The sequence below is a fragment of the Ranitomeya variabilis genome, chromosome 3 (genome assembly GCF_051348905.1).
Source record: "Ranitomeya variabilis isolate aRanVar5 chromosome 3, aRanVar5.hap1, whole genome shotgun sequence".
Taxonomy (NCBI): Eukaryota; Metazoa; Chordata; class Amphibia; order Anura; family Dendrobatidae; genus Ranitomeya; species Ranitomeya variabilis.
In genome coordinates, this window is record NC_135234.1 from 403,377,130 (window position 1) to 403,395,580 (window position 18,451).

General features: G+C 42.7%; 2 protein-coding genes across 2 annotated transcripts in view; one reads left to right on the top strand and one right to left on the bottom strand.

Annotated features, from left to right (window-relative positions):
- Positions 1-18,451, bottom strand: part of LOC143816164 (uncharacterized) — a 589,616-nt gene that overhangs the window by 529,877 nt on the left and 41,288 nt on the right. The window lies entirely within an intron of this gene.
- The window catches only part of BRIP1 (BRCA1 interacting DNA helicase 1), a 554,995-nt gene that overhangs the window by 181,909 nt on the left and 354,635 nt on the right, over positions 1-18,451 (top strand). The window contains exon 8 of the mRNA XM_077296215.1: positions 13,108-13,329. Coding sequence (XP_077152330.1) covers positions 13,108-13,329 — 222 coding nt within the window. The remainder of the gene's footprint in view (positions 1-13,107; positions 13,330-18,451) is intronic.

Below are 18,451 nucleotides of genomic sequence, written 5' to 3' on the forward strand. Positions count from 1 at the left end.
ATTTATGTATGCTTTGTTGGCTGGATAATGTGGAATCTCTACTACATACTATTGAACCAAGTGTCATCATATAGAACATAATTCATGTAATGACTGGCGGAACGCACCGAGTTAATATAGATGTTATAATTGGTGCATTCGCAGCCCAGGGTCCACCGTGCAGAAGAGAACCTGCTGTTAGAAGATGACGGCACTATATGGCGGTATAAGTGAACTCCGTTACTTCACTGAGTCGCACTGAAAAGAACACGCTGTGCCCTGTTAGCGTCACAGAGGAACACAGCTAACTGCTGAGCTGATGGCAGTCAGTGGTCACGCACACAGAGAAGCACACAAACACTCCTCACCGGTGGAACCGGAATTCCTAGTGGCTATTTGCCAGCCCTGAATACACACATACAAACTCCTCACCGGAGGTGCCGGTATTCTAGGGGCTTATTTCAGCCAAACCCTATCCAAATACAGGCGTGACCACAAATAGCAAGCTCATAACATGAAGTGATACTAGCGAATGGCCGTGCGGCCATGCAAACCTTTTATAGTTTCAGCAGCTTCAGGACCTTCCTAGAGGACCAATGGAAGCTGCTACAATACCAGAGCAACTTCCGGACCTTCCTAGAGGACCAATGGAAGCTGCAGCAGTACCTGAGCATGTGACCCCTGACCTCCAATGAGTGGTCATACCTTGGGCATGCTCAGAAGAGAAAAAGCAGGACTTCGTCCCAGAGATGTCTGCTTGCTGCTGACCAGTACTGGCTACAATGGCTGAGCCTGGGAAAGCAGCAGAAACCATCCGCACAGTATCAGGCTGGGACAGACGTCTCCGCTGAGCAGGCTCCACTGCCGCTGGAGAGGAATGGGAGACCGCAGTGGAGATGGTTCGAGATTCCCCCTGTGCAGAGGCGGGAACTCGACCCCAAACAATTCATATATTAATTAATACTAAAAGGATTTATTTGGATGACACTTTAAAATTGCCCATTTTTTAACTATATTCGGTTTTGCTGCAGTTCCCAGAAATTCATCTGATGTTGGTAATAAAATAGGTGAATGTTAATTTTTGATGACTGTAAAGTTCTCTAATCTAAGAAACTTGGGTTCTTGCCACATCATATAATGCAGTAATTGTTTTTAAGCGTCAAACTTTTCAGACGTTTTGGGAATCATTTTACTGGGTTTCAAAACCCACACTTAGACATGGCACCTTGGTGGAAAATACAGAATTATCTGGCAAACTTTTAGGCATAGGCAGCTATGGCAGTAAAAGAATAAACCTGATGGTTTTTCCATTATTCACAGAAGCAACGAAACCCAAATGGATTGTAAAATAAATTCCTATCATGTTGTTCTTGGAATAAAAGCTCTCCCCTTTCCTGCATATGATATAGAGCGACATAACAGCTTCTTCACTGGACACTGTTATCACTTCTCTCACACCTTGCTTCTGTTTATTTTTATTATTTCCCCCTATTCTTTTTATATATCCCCACAACTCGGCTTAACGTAAACCTTTTTACATCAGCGTTTCAGAGAACTTACATTTTGTGGTTGATGAAATTTACGTCTCTTCTACCTATCTGATTATGGATATGAATTCACATATTAAAATGTTACTGAAGTCTTCCTATTTACACCATACACTGAATGGAAGGATTCTGGCGCCAGGTAACGAGTATTGCTGGCTACTAAATATTTGGATGTTTTATTTGTTTATTTCATAACCGTAAAAGTATAAGTGTTATATGATTCTGTGTAGGCACACTTCTAGGGAAACCTAAATCTAAAAGGTTTTTTTTATAGTATTTGTGAGGCAGTGACCAGGGTCATATGCGAGGGTCGCTATGTACACACATACATATTGAGGCCTTGGGAGTGCATTGCAGTGACAGGCATAGCTGTGATTGCAATGCAGAATAAAAGTGAGTGTTAGTCTTGGGCAAGCTATTTGTCCAAGGCAGATTTAGGAAAACCTGCCATGGGCTTTTATTTTTGAAATGGACTACAGGAAGGTAGTGGGGTGGTCCGTTTCCTCCCCCAGCCCGGGTTTTCTGTGGCCTACAGCCACCGGATCTTTGGTAAAAAAAACAAAAAACCTTGCAGTAGAGGGTTGAGTGTGTCAGTGTGGAGTTTGCAAAGTGCAGAGCAGACGGCTCTGCAAAAGCTCAGCCTGTGTGATGGAACACAGAACCAAGCAGAGCGAACGCCTGGCACCCCCCAGCATAGTAAGCTGGTGCAGTCGCCCTCTGCAATGGACGAATTTACTGGACTGTCTTGTCTCCCGGCCGCGATCTGGAGGATACAATTATTTTTTTTAACCCCTTCATGACCGTGGGATTTTTCTCTTTCCGTGTTCGTTTTTCACTCCCCTCCTTCCCAGAGCCATAACTTTTTTATTTTTCTGTCAATTTGGCCATGTGAGGGCTTATTTTTTGCGGGACGAGTTGTACTTTTGAACGACATCATTGGTTTTACCATGTCATGTACTAGAAAACGGGAAAAAAATTCCAAGTGCGGTGAAATTGCAAAAAAAGTGCAATTCCACACTTGTTTTTTGCTTGGCTTTTTTGCTAGGTTCACTAAATGCTAAAACTGACCTGCCATTATGATTCTCCAGGTCATTACGAGTTCATAGACACCTAACATGACTAGGTTATTTTTTACCTAAGTGGTGAAAAAAATTCCAAACTTTGCTAAAAAAAAAAAAAAAAAATTGCGTCATTTTCCGATAGTCGTAGCGTCTCCATTTTTCATGATCTGGGGTCGGTTGAGGGCTTATTTTTTGCGTGCCGAGCTGGCGTTTTTAATGATTCCAATTCGGTGCAGATACGTTCTTTTGATCGCCCGTTATTGCATTTTAATGCAATGTCGCGGCGACCAAAAAAATTTAATTCTGGCGTTTCGATTTTTTTCTCGTTACGCCGTTTAGCGATCAGGTTAATGCTTTTTTTTATTGATAGATCGGGCGATTCTGAACGTGGCGATACCAAATATGTGTAGATTTGATTTTTTTTTTATTGATTTATTTTGATTGGGGCGAAAGGGGGGTGATTTAACCCCTTCACCCCCAAGGGTGGTTTGCACGTTAATGACCGGGCCAATTTTTACAATTCTGACCACTGTCCCTTTATGAGGCTATAACTCTGGAACGCTTTGACGGATCTTGGCGATTCTGACACTGTTTTCTCGTGACATATTGTACTTCATGTTAAAGGTAAAATTTATTCGATATAACTTGCGTTTATTTGTGAAAAAAATGGAAATTTGGCGAAAATTTTGAAAATTTTGCAATTTTCCAACTTTGAATTTTTGTGCCCTTAAATCACAGACATATGTCACGCAAAATACTTAATAAGTAACATTTCCCACATGTCTACTTTACATCAGTACAATTTTGGAACCAAAATTTTTTTTTGTGACGGAGTTATAAGGGTTAAAAGTTGACCAGCAATTTCTCATTTTTACAACACCATTTTTTTTTAGGGACCACATCTCATTTGAAGTCATTTTGAGGGGTCTATATGATAGAAAATACTCAAGTGTGACACCATTCTAAAAACTGCACCCCTCAAGGTGCTCAAAACCACATTCAAGAAGTTTATTAACCCTTCAGGTGTTTCACAGGAATTTTTGGAATGTTTAAATAAAAATGAACATTTAACTTTTTTTCACACAAAATTTATTTCAGCTCCAATTTGTTTTATTTTACCAAGGGTAACAGGAGAAAATGGACCCCCAAAGTTGTTGTACAATTTGTCCTGAGTACGATGATACCCCATATGTGGGTGTAAACCATTGTTTAGGCGCATGGCAGAGCTTGGAAGGGAAGGAGCGCCATTTGACTTTTCAATGCAAAATTGACTGGAATTGAGATGGGACGCCATGTTGCGTTTGGAGAGCCCCTGATGTGCCTAAACATTGAAACTCCCTACAAGTGACACCATTTTGGAAAGTAGACCCCCTAAGGAACTTATCTAGATGTGTGGTGAGCACTTTGACCCACCAAGTGCTTCACAGAAGTTTATAATGCAGAGCCGTAAAAATAAAAAATCATATTTTTTCACAAAAATGATCTTTTCGCCCCCAATTTTTTATTTTCCCAAGGGTAAGAGAAGAAATTGGACCCCAAAAAATGTTGTGCAATTTGTCCTGAGTACGCTGATACCCCATATGTGGGTGTAAACCATTGTTTGGGCGCATGGCAGAGCTTGGAAGGGAAGGAGCGCCATTTGACTTTTCAATGCAAAATTGACTGGAATTGAGATGGGACGCCATGTTGCGTTTGGAGAGCCCCTGATGTGCCTAAACATTGAAACTCCCTACAAGTGACACCATTTTGGAAAGTAGACCCCCTAAGGAACTTATCTAGATGTGTTTTGAGAGCTTTGAACCCCCAAGTGTTTCACTACAGATTATAACGCAGAGCCGTGAAAATATTTTTTTTTTTTCTCAAAAATGATTTTTTAGCCCCCAGCTTTGTATTTTTACAAGGGTAACAGAATAAATTGGACCCCAAAATTTGTTTTCCAATTTGTCCTGAGTACGCTGATACCCCATATGTGGGGGGGAACCACTGTTTGGGCGCATGACAGAGCTCGGAAGGGAAGGAGCGCCATTTGGAATGCAGCCTTAAATGGATTGGTCTGCAGGCGTCACGTTGCATTTGCAGAGCCCCTGATGTACCCAAACAGTACAAACCCCCCACAAGTGACCCCATATTGGAAACTAGACCTCCCAAGGAACTTATCTAGATGTGTTGTGAGAACTTTGAACCCCCAAGTGTTTCACTACAGTTTATAATGCAGAGCCGTGAAAATAAAACATCTTTTTTTTCCCACAAAAATGATTTTTAGCCCCCCAAATTTTTATTTTCCTAAGGATAACAAGAGAACTTGGACCCCAGAAGTTGTTGTTCAATTTGTCCCGAGTACGCTGATAACACATATGTTGGGGTAAACCCCTTTTTGGGCGCACGGGAGAGCTCGGAAGGGAAGGAGCACTGTTTTACTTTTTCAACGCAGAATTGGCTGGAATTGAGATTGGACGCCATGTCGCGCTTGGAGAGCCCCTGATGTGCCTGGACAGTGGAAACCCCCCAATTCTACCTGAAACCCTAACCCAAACACACCCCTAACCCTAATCCCAACGGTAACCCTAACCACACCCCTAGCCCTGACACACCCATAATTCTAATCCCAACCCTAATCCAAACGTAAATGTAATCCAAACCCTAACCCTAACTTTAGCCCCAACCCTAACTTTACCTCCAACCCTAGCCCTAACCCTAGCCCTAACCCTAACCCTACCCCTAACCCTAACCCTAAACGTGACTGAAATACGTGGCACTGAAATACGTGGCACTGAAATATGTGGCACTGAAATACGTGATACGTGGCACTTAAATACGTGGCACTGAAACACGTGGCACTGAAATATGTGGCACTGAAATACGTGGCACTGAAATACGTGGCACTGAAATACGTGGCACTTAAATACGTGGCACTGAAATATGTGATACGTGGCACTGAAATACGTGGCACTGAAATACGTGGCACTGAAATACGTGGCACTGAAATACGTGGCACTTAAATACATGGCACTTAAATACGTGGCACTGAAATATGTGATACGTGGCACTTAAATACGTGGCACTGAAATACGTGATACGTGGCACTGAAATACGTGGCACTGAAATACGTGGCACTGAAATACGTGCAACTGAAATACGTGGTACTAAAATATGTGGCACTGAAATACGTGATACGTGGCACTGAAATACGTGGCACTGAAACACGTGGCACTGAAATACGTGATACGTGGCACTGAAATACATGGCACTGAAATACGTGGCACTGAAATACGTGGCACTGAAATACGTGGCACTGAAATACGTGGCACTATGACTGTCAGAAAATGTTCATTAAACGGTTAGGGGTGAGGTTAGGGGTAGAGTTAGGGTTAGGGTTTGGATCCCTTTATCACCTTGATGGTGGTGGGTGGCTTTTCAGTGTGTTTTCTGTTTTTTTTCGATAAAAATGCATGCGTTTTTAACGCAAACAAACGCATGTGCTTAAAAACGCAAGAAAATACTGCAGGTTGTATTTCTGAAAATGAACGCATGCAGAAAAAAACCGCATGCGTTTGAAAACGCGACCAAACGCGTACAAAAAAACCGCATGCGTTTTCAATGTTAAATATAGGGAAAAAACGCATGCTTTTTTTGTGCAAAAAACGCTGCAGACAAAAACGGAAGTGTGAAACCAGCGACGCTTTTTATAGCAAAAAAGTTTTTGCGTCTCCACATTTTGAGACCTATAATTTTTCCACATTTGCTCCACAGAGTCATGTGAGGTCTTGTTTTTTGCGGGACGAGTTGACGTTTTTATTGGTAACATTTTCGGACACGTGACCGTTTTTGATCGCTTTTTATTCCGATTTTTGTGAGGCAGAATGACCAAAAACCTGCTATTCATGAATTTCTTTTGGGAGAGGCGTTTATACCGTTCCGGGTTTGGTAAAATTGATAAAGCAGTTTTATTCGTCGGGTCAGTACGATTACAGCGATATCTCATTTATATCATTTTTTTTATGTTTTGGCGCTTTTATACGATAAAAACTATTTTATAGAAAAAATAATTATTTTGGTATCGCTTTATTCTCAGGACTATAACTTTTTTATTTTTTTGCTGATGATGCTGTATGGCGGCTTGTTTTTTGCGGGACAAGATGACGTTTTCAGCGGTACCATGGATATTTATATCAGTCTTTTTGATCGCGTGTTATTCCACTTTTTGTTCGGCGGTATGGTAATAAAGCGTTGTTTTTTGCCTCGTTTTTTTTTTTTTTTTCTTACGGTGTTTACTGAAGGGGTTAACTAGTGTGGCAGTTTTATAGGTTGGGTCGTTACGGACGTGGCGATACTAAATATGTGTACTTTTATTGTTGTTTTTTTTTATTTAGATAAAGAAATGTATTTATGTGAATAATATTTTTTTTTTTTTTCATTATTTTGGAATATTTTTTTTTATTTTTTTTTACACATTTGGAAATTTTTTTTTTTACTTTTTTACTTTGCCCCAGGGGGGGACAATACAGATCGGTGATCTGCCAGTTTGCATAGCACTCTGACAGATCACCGATCTGCGAGAAGTACAGGCTGCTTCACAGTGCCTGCTCTGAGCAGGCGTCTGTGAAGCCACCTCCCTCCCTGCAGGACCCGGATCCGCGGCCATCTTGGATCCGGGTCTGGAGCAGGCAGGGAGGGAGGTAAGACCCTCGCAGCAACGCGATCACATCGCGTTGCTGCGGGGGGCTCAGGGAAGCCCGCAGGGAGCCCCCTCCCTGCGCGATGCTTCCCTGCATCGCCGGCACATCGCGATCATGTTTGATCGCGGTGTGCCGGGGGTTAATGTGCCGGGGGCGGTCCGTGACCGCTCCTGGCACATAGTGCCGGATGTCAGCTGCGATATGCAGCCGACACCCGGCCGCGATCGGCCTCGCTCCCCCCGTGAGCGCGGCCGATCGGCTATGACGTACTATCCCGTCGGCGGTCATACGGGCCCACCCCACCTCGACGGGATAGTACGTCAAATGTCGGGAAGGGGTTAAACTTTTATTTATTTATTTTTTTTCACATTTTTTTTAACTTTTTTTAAAAACTTTTGCCATGCTTCAATAGCCTCCATGGGAGGCTAGAAGCAGGCACAGCACGATCGCCTCTGCTACATAGCAGCAATCATCAGATCGCTGCTATGCAGCAGAAATGCAGGTATGCTGTGAGCGCCGACCACAGGGTGGCGCTCACAGCTACCGGCGATCAGTAACCATAGAGGTCTCAAGGACCTCTATGGTTACAATGGAGAAGCATCGCCGACCTCCGATCATGTGACGGGGGTCGGCGATGCCGTCATTTCCGGCCGCCCGGCCGGATGCTGTAGTTAAATGCCGCTGTCTGCGTTTGACAGCGGCATTTAACTAGTTAATAGCGGCGGGTGAATCGCGATTTCACCCGCCGATATTGCGGGCACATGTCAGCTGTTCAAAACAGCTGACATGTCCCGGCTTTGATGCGGGCTGTCCGCGGAGCCCTTCATCAAAGCAGGGGAGCTGACATCGGACGTACTATCCCGTCCGATGTCAGTAAGTGGTTAAGGTTTGGACATTAATACTACGTTTGCTTTGAACTTTCTTTGGTCACTGCTTCATTACTGCACAGTGAGGACACCGCTGGACTACAAATTATATATTGAAAGCATAACAAATATCCTTTATTAAAGGGAATCTATCACCAACTTTGTGCCACCTAATGAGAGAGCAGCATTATGTAGAGACAGAGGCGCTGATTCTGGCTATGTGTCACTTACTGAGCTGCTGGCTGTAGTTTTGATAATATCAGTGTTATCAGCAGGATATTATCACTAGAGGACTAGTAAATCTGCTTCTGTGTAGCCCTTCATATTCATGAGCCCTGTATAACCCCACCCTCACCACTAATAAGTAATTTTCTGTGTACACTGTGCATAGGCAGAAAGCTACCAACCAGCTGAGCTACAGGGTTTCTGTAACTTTCATAAACATGAGTAGAAGTTACAGAACAATTTAGCTCATTCGTTTTCAGCTATTTCCGTTAAGTCACCACCAGTCTTTGCAAATTACTTTTTAGTAAACAACCTCTCCTTTATCAAGTGCGAGGGTATCTTTAATTCTACTGCTCATTGCCTAAGTTACTTACTACTTTTGCAGTCTATCAGCATTTAGCTGGACTTCAAGTCCAGGAGAGCAGCTGCTACAAGCTTTATATTATAGACTTTGCAAATGCTGCTTTAAAGCTGGCTGCATTACTGTATCCATCCTGCTTCAGTGCCACTGCTCACCTCTGATGCAGCAGAAGCAAAGCTACCTCTGTTTACAGCATTATTATGGCCAGCCAAGAAACCATACCATTGGTCTAAATTGTCAATCATCGGGAGCACAGATTGAAAATTATATGACCCCTATAAGTTTCCGAATTACATTTATTCTTTAGTAAATAACCCTGAGTTTTCAGTTGCATACTCCTCTTTCCTGTGGCAAGGGATATTGGTCAAGAAAATAGTGTTGGTCAGTTAAGTCTGAAAACATAAAGGGGTTTCCAAATACATAGTAATTTTTCTCTCTCTTTTCTTAGCTTCTTTTCTATGTGGCTGACTTTCCAAACTTTGGCAATTTTTAATAAATTAACATTTCACTTTAGTTTAGACCAGATTATCAGAATTGTTGTTGTTGCCAGCAAATGCCTTTTAAAGAGGACCTTTTTTTTCCAGTTTTAGATGTTAAAATGTCCATACCATGATAAAGAACTGAATAAAACATATTTTTTATGTTTTTTACTTATACGTTTTAGATTCTAACATCATCAACTAAGGGAAAAAATTGGCAGAGATACATCTGTGGGGGTGGTAATTATTCCCTTCATGACTTTGCCCATTCATAAGCAGAAAAAAAAAAGAAAGCACCCCTTAGAGTAGAGTATTGCATAGCTGAGTGTCAATACAAATACCTCTTGCAGCTTTCATCTCACAGCAATCAGTGTGAGGGGGGAGTTTGTAATGACACATTGCTCTGCATTACTCCCCCCTCCCACACTGCCTGCTATGAGATGAAAATAGCGAGGGTTGTTGGAAAAAAATAAAAATATGTTTTATTCAGCTCTGCGGCCACTTTATCATAATGTGGCCAGTTTAACATACTAAAACTGACCTCGTTAAGTTACACAGCATTTTGTGTCTAGATAAGAAGGTACCGTAAGTACTAGGAGAAAGTGGATAACAAAATGTGTCTCTTCTTTATTTTTATCACTGAAGGAAGGGTTCGTATGTGCTCCCTGTATTGTATTTTTTTAAGTTATGCCTTACTTTGTTCGCTGTTAGTGTTGCATATATGCACAAGAGCTCAGCGCTCCTCTTGGTTTAAAAATAACATCTAGACCCACTTCTTCCTGAGCCAGATATATGCAGTATATATTGTACGAAAACATGTCTCTGCTCCCACTGGACTGTTAAAGCATCCTTGCATTTCCTTCATTGGTTTGGGAATCCTAAAATGTTTATAGGAATTTTATAGAGCCCTGAAGACATTTCAACACAAAGACGTTTTGGGCTGTAACCGTATTTCTGGCACGGCTTGTGAAAGGTCTTTAAACCTAGCTGAATGTCCTCTTGAAAATGCAGTCACTTTGACGGGGCATCTGCTAACAGATTCTCTGTTGTAGAATGAGCTGCTTAAAGCAACCCAGCCTATGGAGCCAAGACAAGATGAAGGCAGCATTCTCATGGAGGGGAATGATTTAAAGGGACCTCCTTCCTGTTTCAGGATTTCCTGCAGCAGGATATTAAGATGATTCATAATTTTATTGCTGCAGGAGACAAGTTGAAAGGAGATTTGCTCTTTTTATATAAATATTTGCTGTATAATTTCATCTTTTGTATTTCCAATGTAAAAATACACATAGCTCTATATATACACTTGTGGTGTATGTTTTATATCTGTGTATTATATACAGTTGAACCTAAAAGTTTACATACACTATAAAAAGTCACATATGCATGTATTTCTCACATGAAAATCAGCTTGAGAAAGGATTTGTTTTATATAAAACGTTGCCACGCCACAGGGCAATAAAGTCCTCTTTTTTACATCTTTTTGTGCTGTTTCCCTTTTTGTTTACTGTCTGAAAGGCCATTTGAATGCTGGTCAGGGAAGCGTGCACGCTTTAAGGTATTTTTTCTTGTGCTGTTCCTCTTTTTCTACCTATATATCTACTATATAATTGTCTAAGGGTCACTTCCGTCTGTCTGTCCTTCTGTCTGTCTTTCTGTCTGTCACGGATATTCATTGGTCGCGGCCTCTGTCTGTCATGGAATCCAAGTCGCTGATTGGTCTCGCCAGCTGCCTGTCATGGCTGCCGCGACCAATCAGCGACGGCCACAGTCCGATTAGTCCCTCCCTACTCCCCTGCAGTCAATGCCCGGTGCCTGCTCCATACTCCCCGCAGTCACCGCTCACACAGGGTTAATGCCAGCGGTAACGGACCGCGTTATGCCACAGGTAACTCACTCCGTTACCGCCTCTATTAACCCTGTGTGACCAAGTTTTTACTATTGATGCTGCCTATGCAGTTTCAATAGTAAAAACATTAATGTTAAAAAAAAATATTATTATTATAAATGAAATCATTATATTCTCACCTTCCGCCGCCTTTCCCGCTCCTCGCGACGCTCCGGTGACCAGTCCATGCAAGCGGCAGGTTCCGTTGGCAAGGATGGTCTGCGAGAAGGACCTGCCATGACGTCACGGTCATGTGACCGCGATGTCGTCACAGGTCCTGCGCGAGAAGGACCTGCCGTGACGTCACGGTCATGTGACCGAGACACGGTCATGTGACCGCGACGTCATCACAGGGCCTGCGCGAGAAGGAGGCGACAGAACTACAAGGGTACCTTCGGAAGGTGAGTATATGTTTATTTTTTATTTTTTAACCTGTGACATACGTGGCTGGGCAATATACTACGTAGATGGGCAATATACTACGTGACTGGCCAATATACTACGTGGCTGGGCAATATACTACGTGGCTCTGTGCTGTATACTATGTGGCTGGGCAATATACTACGTGGCTCTGTGCTGTATACTACGTCGCTGTGCAATATACTACTTGGCTCTGCTGTATACTACGTCACTGGGCAATATACTACGTCACTGGGCAATATACTACGTGGCTGGGCAATAAACTACGTCACTGGGCAATATACTACGTAACTGGTCAATTTACTATGTGGCTCTGAGCTGTATACTACGTCGCTGTGCAATATATTACGTGGTTGGGCAATATACTACATAGCTGGGCAATATACTATGTGACTGGCCAATATACTACGTGGCTGGCCAATATAATACGTGGCTCTGTGCTGTATACTACGTCGCTGTGCAATATACTACGTGGCTCTGTGCTGTATACTACGTCACTGGGCAATATACTACGTTACTGGGCAATATACTACGCGGCTGGGCAATATACTGCGTAACTGGGCAATATACTACGTGGCTGGGCAATATTCTACATGGGCTGTGCAATATACTACGTGGCTGGGCAATATACTACGTGGGCTGGGCAATATACTGCGTGGGCTGGGCAATATACTACGTGGGCTGTGCATATTCTAGAATACCCGATACGTTAGAATCGGGCCACCATCTAGTATACATATATATACACAGTTGTGCTCAAAAGTTTGCATAGCCTAGCAGAATTTTTGCTTTCTTGGTCTTTTTTCAGAGAATATGAATGATAACTCCAAAACTTTTTTCCACTCATGGTTAGCTGCGCAAGGGGCGTACTTGACGTTCCAACATGACAATAATCGAAAACACAAGGCCAAGTCGACCTGTCCTTGGTTACAGCAGAACAAAGTGAAGGTTCTAGAGTGGCCATCTCAGTCTCCTGACCTCAATATCATTGAGCCACTCTGTGGAGATCTAGAGCGCACAGTTCATGCTAGACAACCAGGAATTTACAGGAACTGGAGGCAGCTTTACCATCTAAGAAAATAAAGAACCTCATCCACAACTACCACAAAAGACTTCAAGCTGTCATTGATGTTAGAGGGGGCAATATACGGTATTAAGAAAGAAGAAACACGGTATGTGAACTTTTCATCAGGGTCATTTGGATGTTTTGGATTGTCATTATGATTTAAAAAGAGAAAATACAGTACAGTAGTTTGACAATAGATGGCTTCACCCAACCACTAACCTTGAGTGGAGAAAGTTTCGGTGTTATCATTCATATTCTCTGAAAAAAGGCCAAAAATTCTGCCAGGGTATGTAAACTTTTGCGCACAACTGTGTGTGTGTGTGTGTGTGTGTGTGTGTGTGTGTGTGTGTGTGTGTGTGTGTGTGTGTGTGTGTGTGTATATATATATATATATTTACATGTAAGTACCGATTATTTTGTTAATTTACACCATAACCTACCTTTCAATGATGTGCATTTCTGCTATTAAAATCTTTAAGAAAATTAATCATAAGGATTTGTACTTGCTCATGTTGATGTTTTATTGGTCTCTGTTTCAGGGTCCGTCTTGTCGTTACTATTATGGTGCTCAAAAGATGAGTGAACAGAACATTTTGCAATATAGACTGGGATTAAATCAAGCATGGGACATTGAAGAGCTTGTAGGCCTTGGAAAAAAACTTCGTGCTTGCGCCTACTATGCAGCTCGTGAACTTATGATGGAAGCTGACATTGTTTTTTGTCCCTACAATTATCTTCTGGACTCACAAATTAGAGAAAGTGTAAGTGAAATTAGCATTTATGTAGTATTCCTGAAGTCTATAAAGACTTTTATATAGTGTTTAAAATGCACACTTCAACTGATATATGTATGTGTCTTAAACATACCGTATATACTCGAGTATAAGCCGAGATTTTCAGCCCATTTTTTTAGGCTGAAAGTGCCCCTCTCGGCTTATACTCTAGTCATTGTTGGCGGGTGAGGGGGAGCGGTGGCTGTCACATACTCACCTGCTCCTGGCGCGGTCCCTGGCCTGCATGTCCGATGGTCTCCGGCAGCTCTTCCTCTTTTCAGCGGTCACATGGTACCGCTCATTAAAGTAATGAATATGAACTCCACTCCCATAGGGGTGGAGCCGCATATTCATTACTGTAATGAGCGGTACCAGTGACCGCTGAACAGAGGAAGAAGGTGCGGCGCCCGGAGACCATCTGTCTGGGAGAGAAGCTGCCAGGGACCGCTCCGGGAGCAGGTGAGTATAACGGCGAGGGTGAGCATTTCATATTCACCTTTCCCCGTTCCACCGCTGGGCGCCGCTCCATCTTCCTCGTCTTCTGGCTGTGACTGTTCAGGTCATAGGGCTCGATGACGTGTTAGTGTGCGCGCCGCACTCTGCCTGAACAGTTGCTGCGGAGGGACGGTGAGGAGCAGTGGGCAGCAGCGAGAGGTGAGTATGTCATTTTTTTTTTTTTTTTTTTATTGCAGCAGCATTACATGTGGAACATTTTTATATGGAGCATCTTATGGGGCCATAATGAATTTTAATGCAGCATTACACGTGGCACATTTTTATATGGAGCATCTTATGGGGCCATAATGAACTTTAATGCAACATTACATGTGGTACATTTTTATATGGAGCATCTTATGGGGCTTTAATGCAGCATTACATTGGGCATATTTTCTATGGCGCATCTTATGGGGCCATAATCAACTTTAATGCAGCATTACATGTAGCATATTTTCTATGGAGCATCTTATGTGGCCATTATTAACCTTTGTGCAGCATTATATGGGACATATTTTTGTATGAAGCATGTTATGGGGCCCATTATAAACTGTATGGAGCATTATATGGGGCGTATTTTGTATGGAGCATCTTATGGGGCCCATCATGAACTGTATGGAGCATTATATGGGGCTCCTAACTCTTTTTTTTTAGTTGAACTGTCATAAACTTGAACATTTAACATGCTAATTGAGGCCTATAGAGTGTGAGCTATAGCTCTTGTTTGTTTGCAATTTCTTTGAGCATTGCTGTGAATACTTTTCTGCCCAATGATGACAGAAGTATTCTAGGAGTGATACCTTTATTGGCTATTCAGAAAATAATATGTTTGCAAGCTTTCAGAGCACAGTGGCTCCTTTTTCAGGCAGATTATAAATAGATTAATAAGAAAAAAGCACATTTAAGGTGTACTACAGTAGTAAATCTCTCCAAAACGGAACTTCTTGTGTTTCTCCCTTCTACTAACCTCACTCTACCCAACATGGAAATTACCCTGGAGGGTTCAACCATAACTCCCAAGCAGCATGCCCGCTGTCTTTGGGTCATATTCGACAATGAACTTTCCTTTACTCCCTATATCCGATCACTCACTCGCTCTTGTCACCTGCATCATCTTAAAAACATCTCCAGAATCCGACCTTTTCTCACCTTTGAAACTGCGAAGACTCTTACTGTCACTCTTATTCATTCTCGTCTGGACTACTGCAACTCTTTTCTGATCTGTCTCCCTCTTACCAAACTTTCTCCTCTCCAATCCATCTTGAATACAGCAGCCAGGGTCATATTTCTGTCCAGCCGCTTCACTGATGCCTCCATCTTGTGCCAGTCATTACACTGGCTACCCATTCGCTACAGGGTCCAGTATAAACTCATCTCTCTCACCCACAAAGCTCTCCACAGTTCTGCACCGCCTTATATCTCCTCTGTCATCTCTGTCTATCGCCCTACACGTGCCCTCCGTTCAACAAATGACCTAAGACTAACGTCCCCCGTAATCCGAACCTCACACCTCCTTCTCCAAAACTTCTCTCGTGGTGCACCAGCTCTCTGGAATACACTTCCCCAGATGATCAGACTGATACCTAGCCCTGACCTATTCAAGCGCGCTTTGAAAACCCATCTCTTCAAACAAGCTTACCACATCAACTACTCGGTAAAATAAATTTGCCCTGTTCCCTCCCAAATCTTATTCTGAATCTGCACCCTACTATTCATCTGTCTCCACACCCTCCATGCACATAACTGCACGTGATACTTGACTATTGCACTTAAACACACGGGCTGATGACCGGATCATGCAGCTTTATATGAAAATCCCTTATCTAATATATAAAGCTGAATGTGTGTGTGTGTGTATGTATGTATGTATGTATGTATGTATGTCCGGGATTGGCATCTGAACCGTAGCAGCTACAGCCACAAAATTTTGCACAGTCACACGTCTGGACCCCGAGAGCGTCATAGGCTATGTTGTGAGGTGAAATTTTAACCCCGCGCTTTCCAATTCACCAAACAATTTTGCCCCTATCTACATAATGGGGAAAAAGTGAAAGGAAAAGTGTTGGAGGCGTCGCAGCTACAGGCACAAAATTTTGCACAGTCACACGTCTGGACCCTGAGAGCGTCAAAGCTATATTGTGAGGTGAAATTTTAACCCCGCGCTTTCCAAGTCACCAAACAATTTTGCCCCTATCTACATAATGGGGAAAAAATGAAAGGAAAAGTGTTGGAGGCAAATTAACAGCTGCCAGATGTGAACAAGGGGGACTTAAAGAATGACAGCGATGGCACCAAAGAGTATATACTGTACAGTTGCTAAGGTGGGGCCCCAACATGGGATAATCACACCACCACGGGGATATGAACACACACACAAAATGCGCCACACACTACCACGTGCTCGAACACATATACCACCCTCAGTGCACATTTCACCACACATACACCAACCTCGCCACATAAAAGTAGAAACACAAAAGTCGCCGCTCAAAACTCGCCACGCGCAAAACTCTCCACATGCAAAACTCGCCACACGTGCAAAACTCGCCACACGCAAAACTTGCACACGCAGAAAAATTGCCACACGCAGAAAAATTGCCACATGCACAAAAGTTGCAACACATGCAAAAGTTGCCTCACACAAAACTTGCACATACTCAAAAGGCACCACACATAAAACTCGCCACGCGCAAAACTCGCCATGCGCAAAACTTGCTGCACACAACTTGCTACACTAACCTGTCACATGCAACTCGACACACAAAAAGTTGCTACACGCATGTCGCCACACAAAACTCATCTCACAAAAGTCCCTACATGCATGTCGCCACACGCAACTCAACACACACAACTTGACACACGAAACTCGCCCTAAAACACACACAAGTCTGGTATCCTTCAAAAATAAAAATCTGATTAATAAGCAGACAAACTACAAGAGCAACAAATGTACCATATAGGAATCCGGCAGCTGTCAGTCACATGACCAGTCTATTATGTGTATGTGTGAGCTAATATATACTGCCAGGGGGTGGGCTTACTGTTGGCTGGGGATTTATCAGGCTGCCATTTTAGCTTACAAATACTGAGGTAAAAATACTGACCAAATAACGTGTGAACGAGGGCTAATACAGGAGGAGATGGCATACAGCTATATACTATATACAGGAGATGACACACAGGTATATACTATTTACAGGGGAGATGACACACAGGTATATACTATATACAGGAGGAGATGACACACAGATATAGACTATATACAGGAGAGATGACACACAGGTATATACTATATAGAGGAGGAGATGACATACAGGTACATACTACATACAGGAGGAGATGACATACAGGTATATACTATATACAGGAGGAGATGACACACAGGTATATACTATATACAGGAGCAGATTACCTACAGGTATATAGTATATACAGGAGGAGATGACACAGGTATATGCTATGTATAGGAGGAGATGACATACAGGTATATACTATATACAGGAGATGACACACAGATATATACTATATATAGGTGAGATGACACACAGGTATATACTATATACAGGAGATTACATACAGGTATATCTAATATATAAAGCTGAATGTGTGTATGTATGTATGTGTGTATGTCCGGGATTGGCATCTGTACCGTCGCAGCTACAGCCACAAAATTTTGCACAGTCACACGTCTGGACCCCGAGAGCGTCATAGGCTATGTTGTGAGGTGAAATTTTAACCCCGCGCGTTCCAATTCACCAAACAATTTTGCTCCTATCTACATAATGGGGAAAAAGTGAAGGGAAAAGTGTTGGAGGAAAATTGACAGCTGCCAGATGTGAACAATGAGGACTTAAAGAATGAGAGCGATGGCGACAAAGAGTATATACCGTACAGTTGCTAAGGTGGGGCCCCGACATGGGATACTCACCACACACGGGGATATGAACACAAACACAAAATGCGCCACACACTACCACGTGCTTGAACACATATACCACCCTCAGCACACATTTCACCACACACACACACCAACCTCGCCACATAAAAGTCGAAACACAAAAGTCACCACTCAAAACTCGCTACATGCAAAACTCGCCATATGCAAAACTAGGCTCACGCAAAACTCGCCACACGTGCAAAACTCACCTCATGGAAAACTCACCTCATGCAAAACTTGCACACACAGAAAAATTGCCACATGTACAAAAGTTGCACCACATGCAAAAGTTGCCTCACACAAAACTTGCACATACTCAAAATGCACCACACATAAAACTCGCCACGCGCAAAACTCGCCATGCACAAATCTTGCTGCACACAACTTGCTACACTAACCTGTCACATGCAACTCAACACACAAAATGTTGCTACACGCATGTCGCCACACAAAACTCATCTCACAAAAGTCGCTACATGCATGTCGCCACACGCAACTCAACACACACAACTTGACACATAAAACTCGCCCTAAAACACACACAAGTCTGGTATTGTCCTTCAAAAATAAAAATCTGATTAATAAGCAAACTACAAGAGCAACAAATGTACCATATAGGAAATACGGCAGCTGTCAGTCACATGACCTGTCTATTATGTGTATGTGTGAGCTAATATA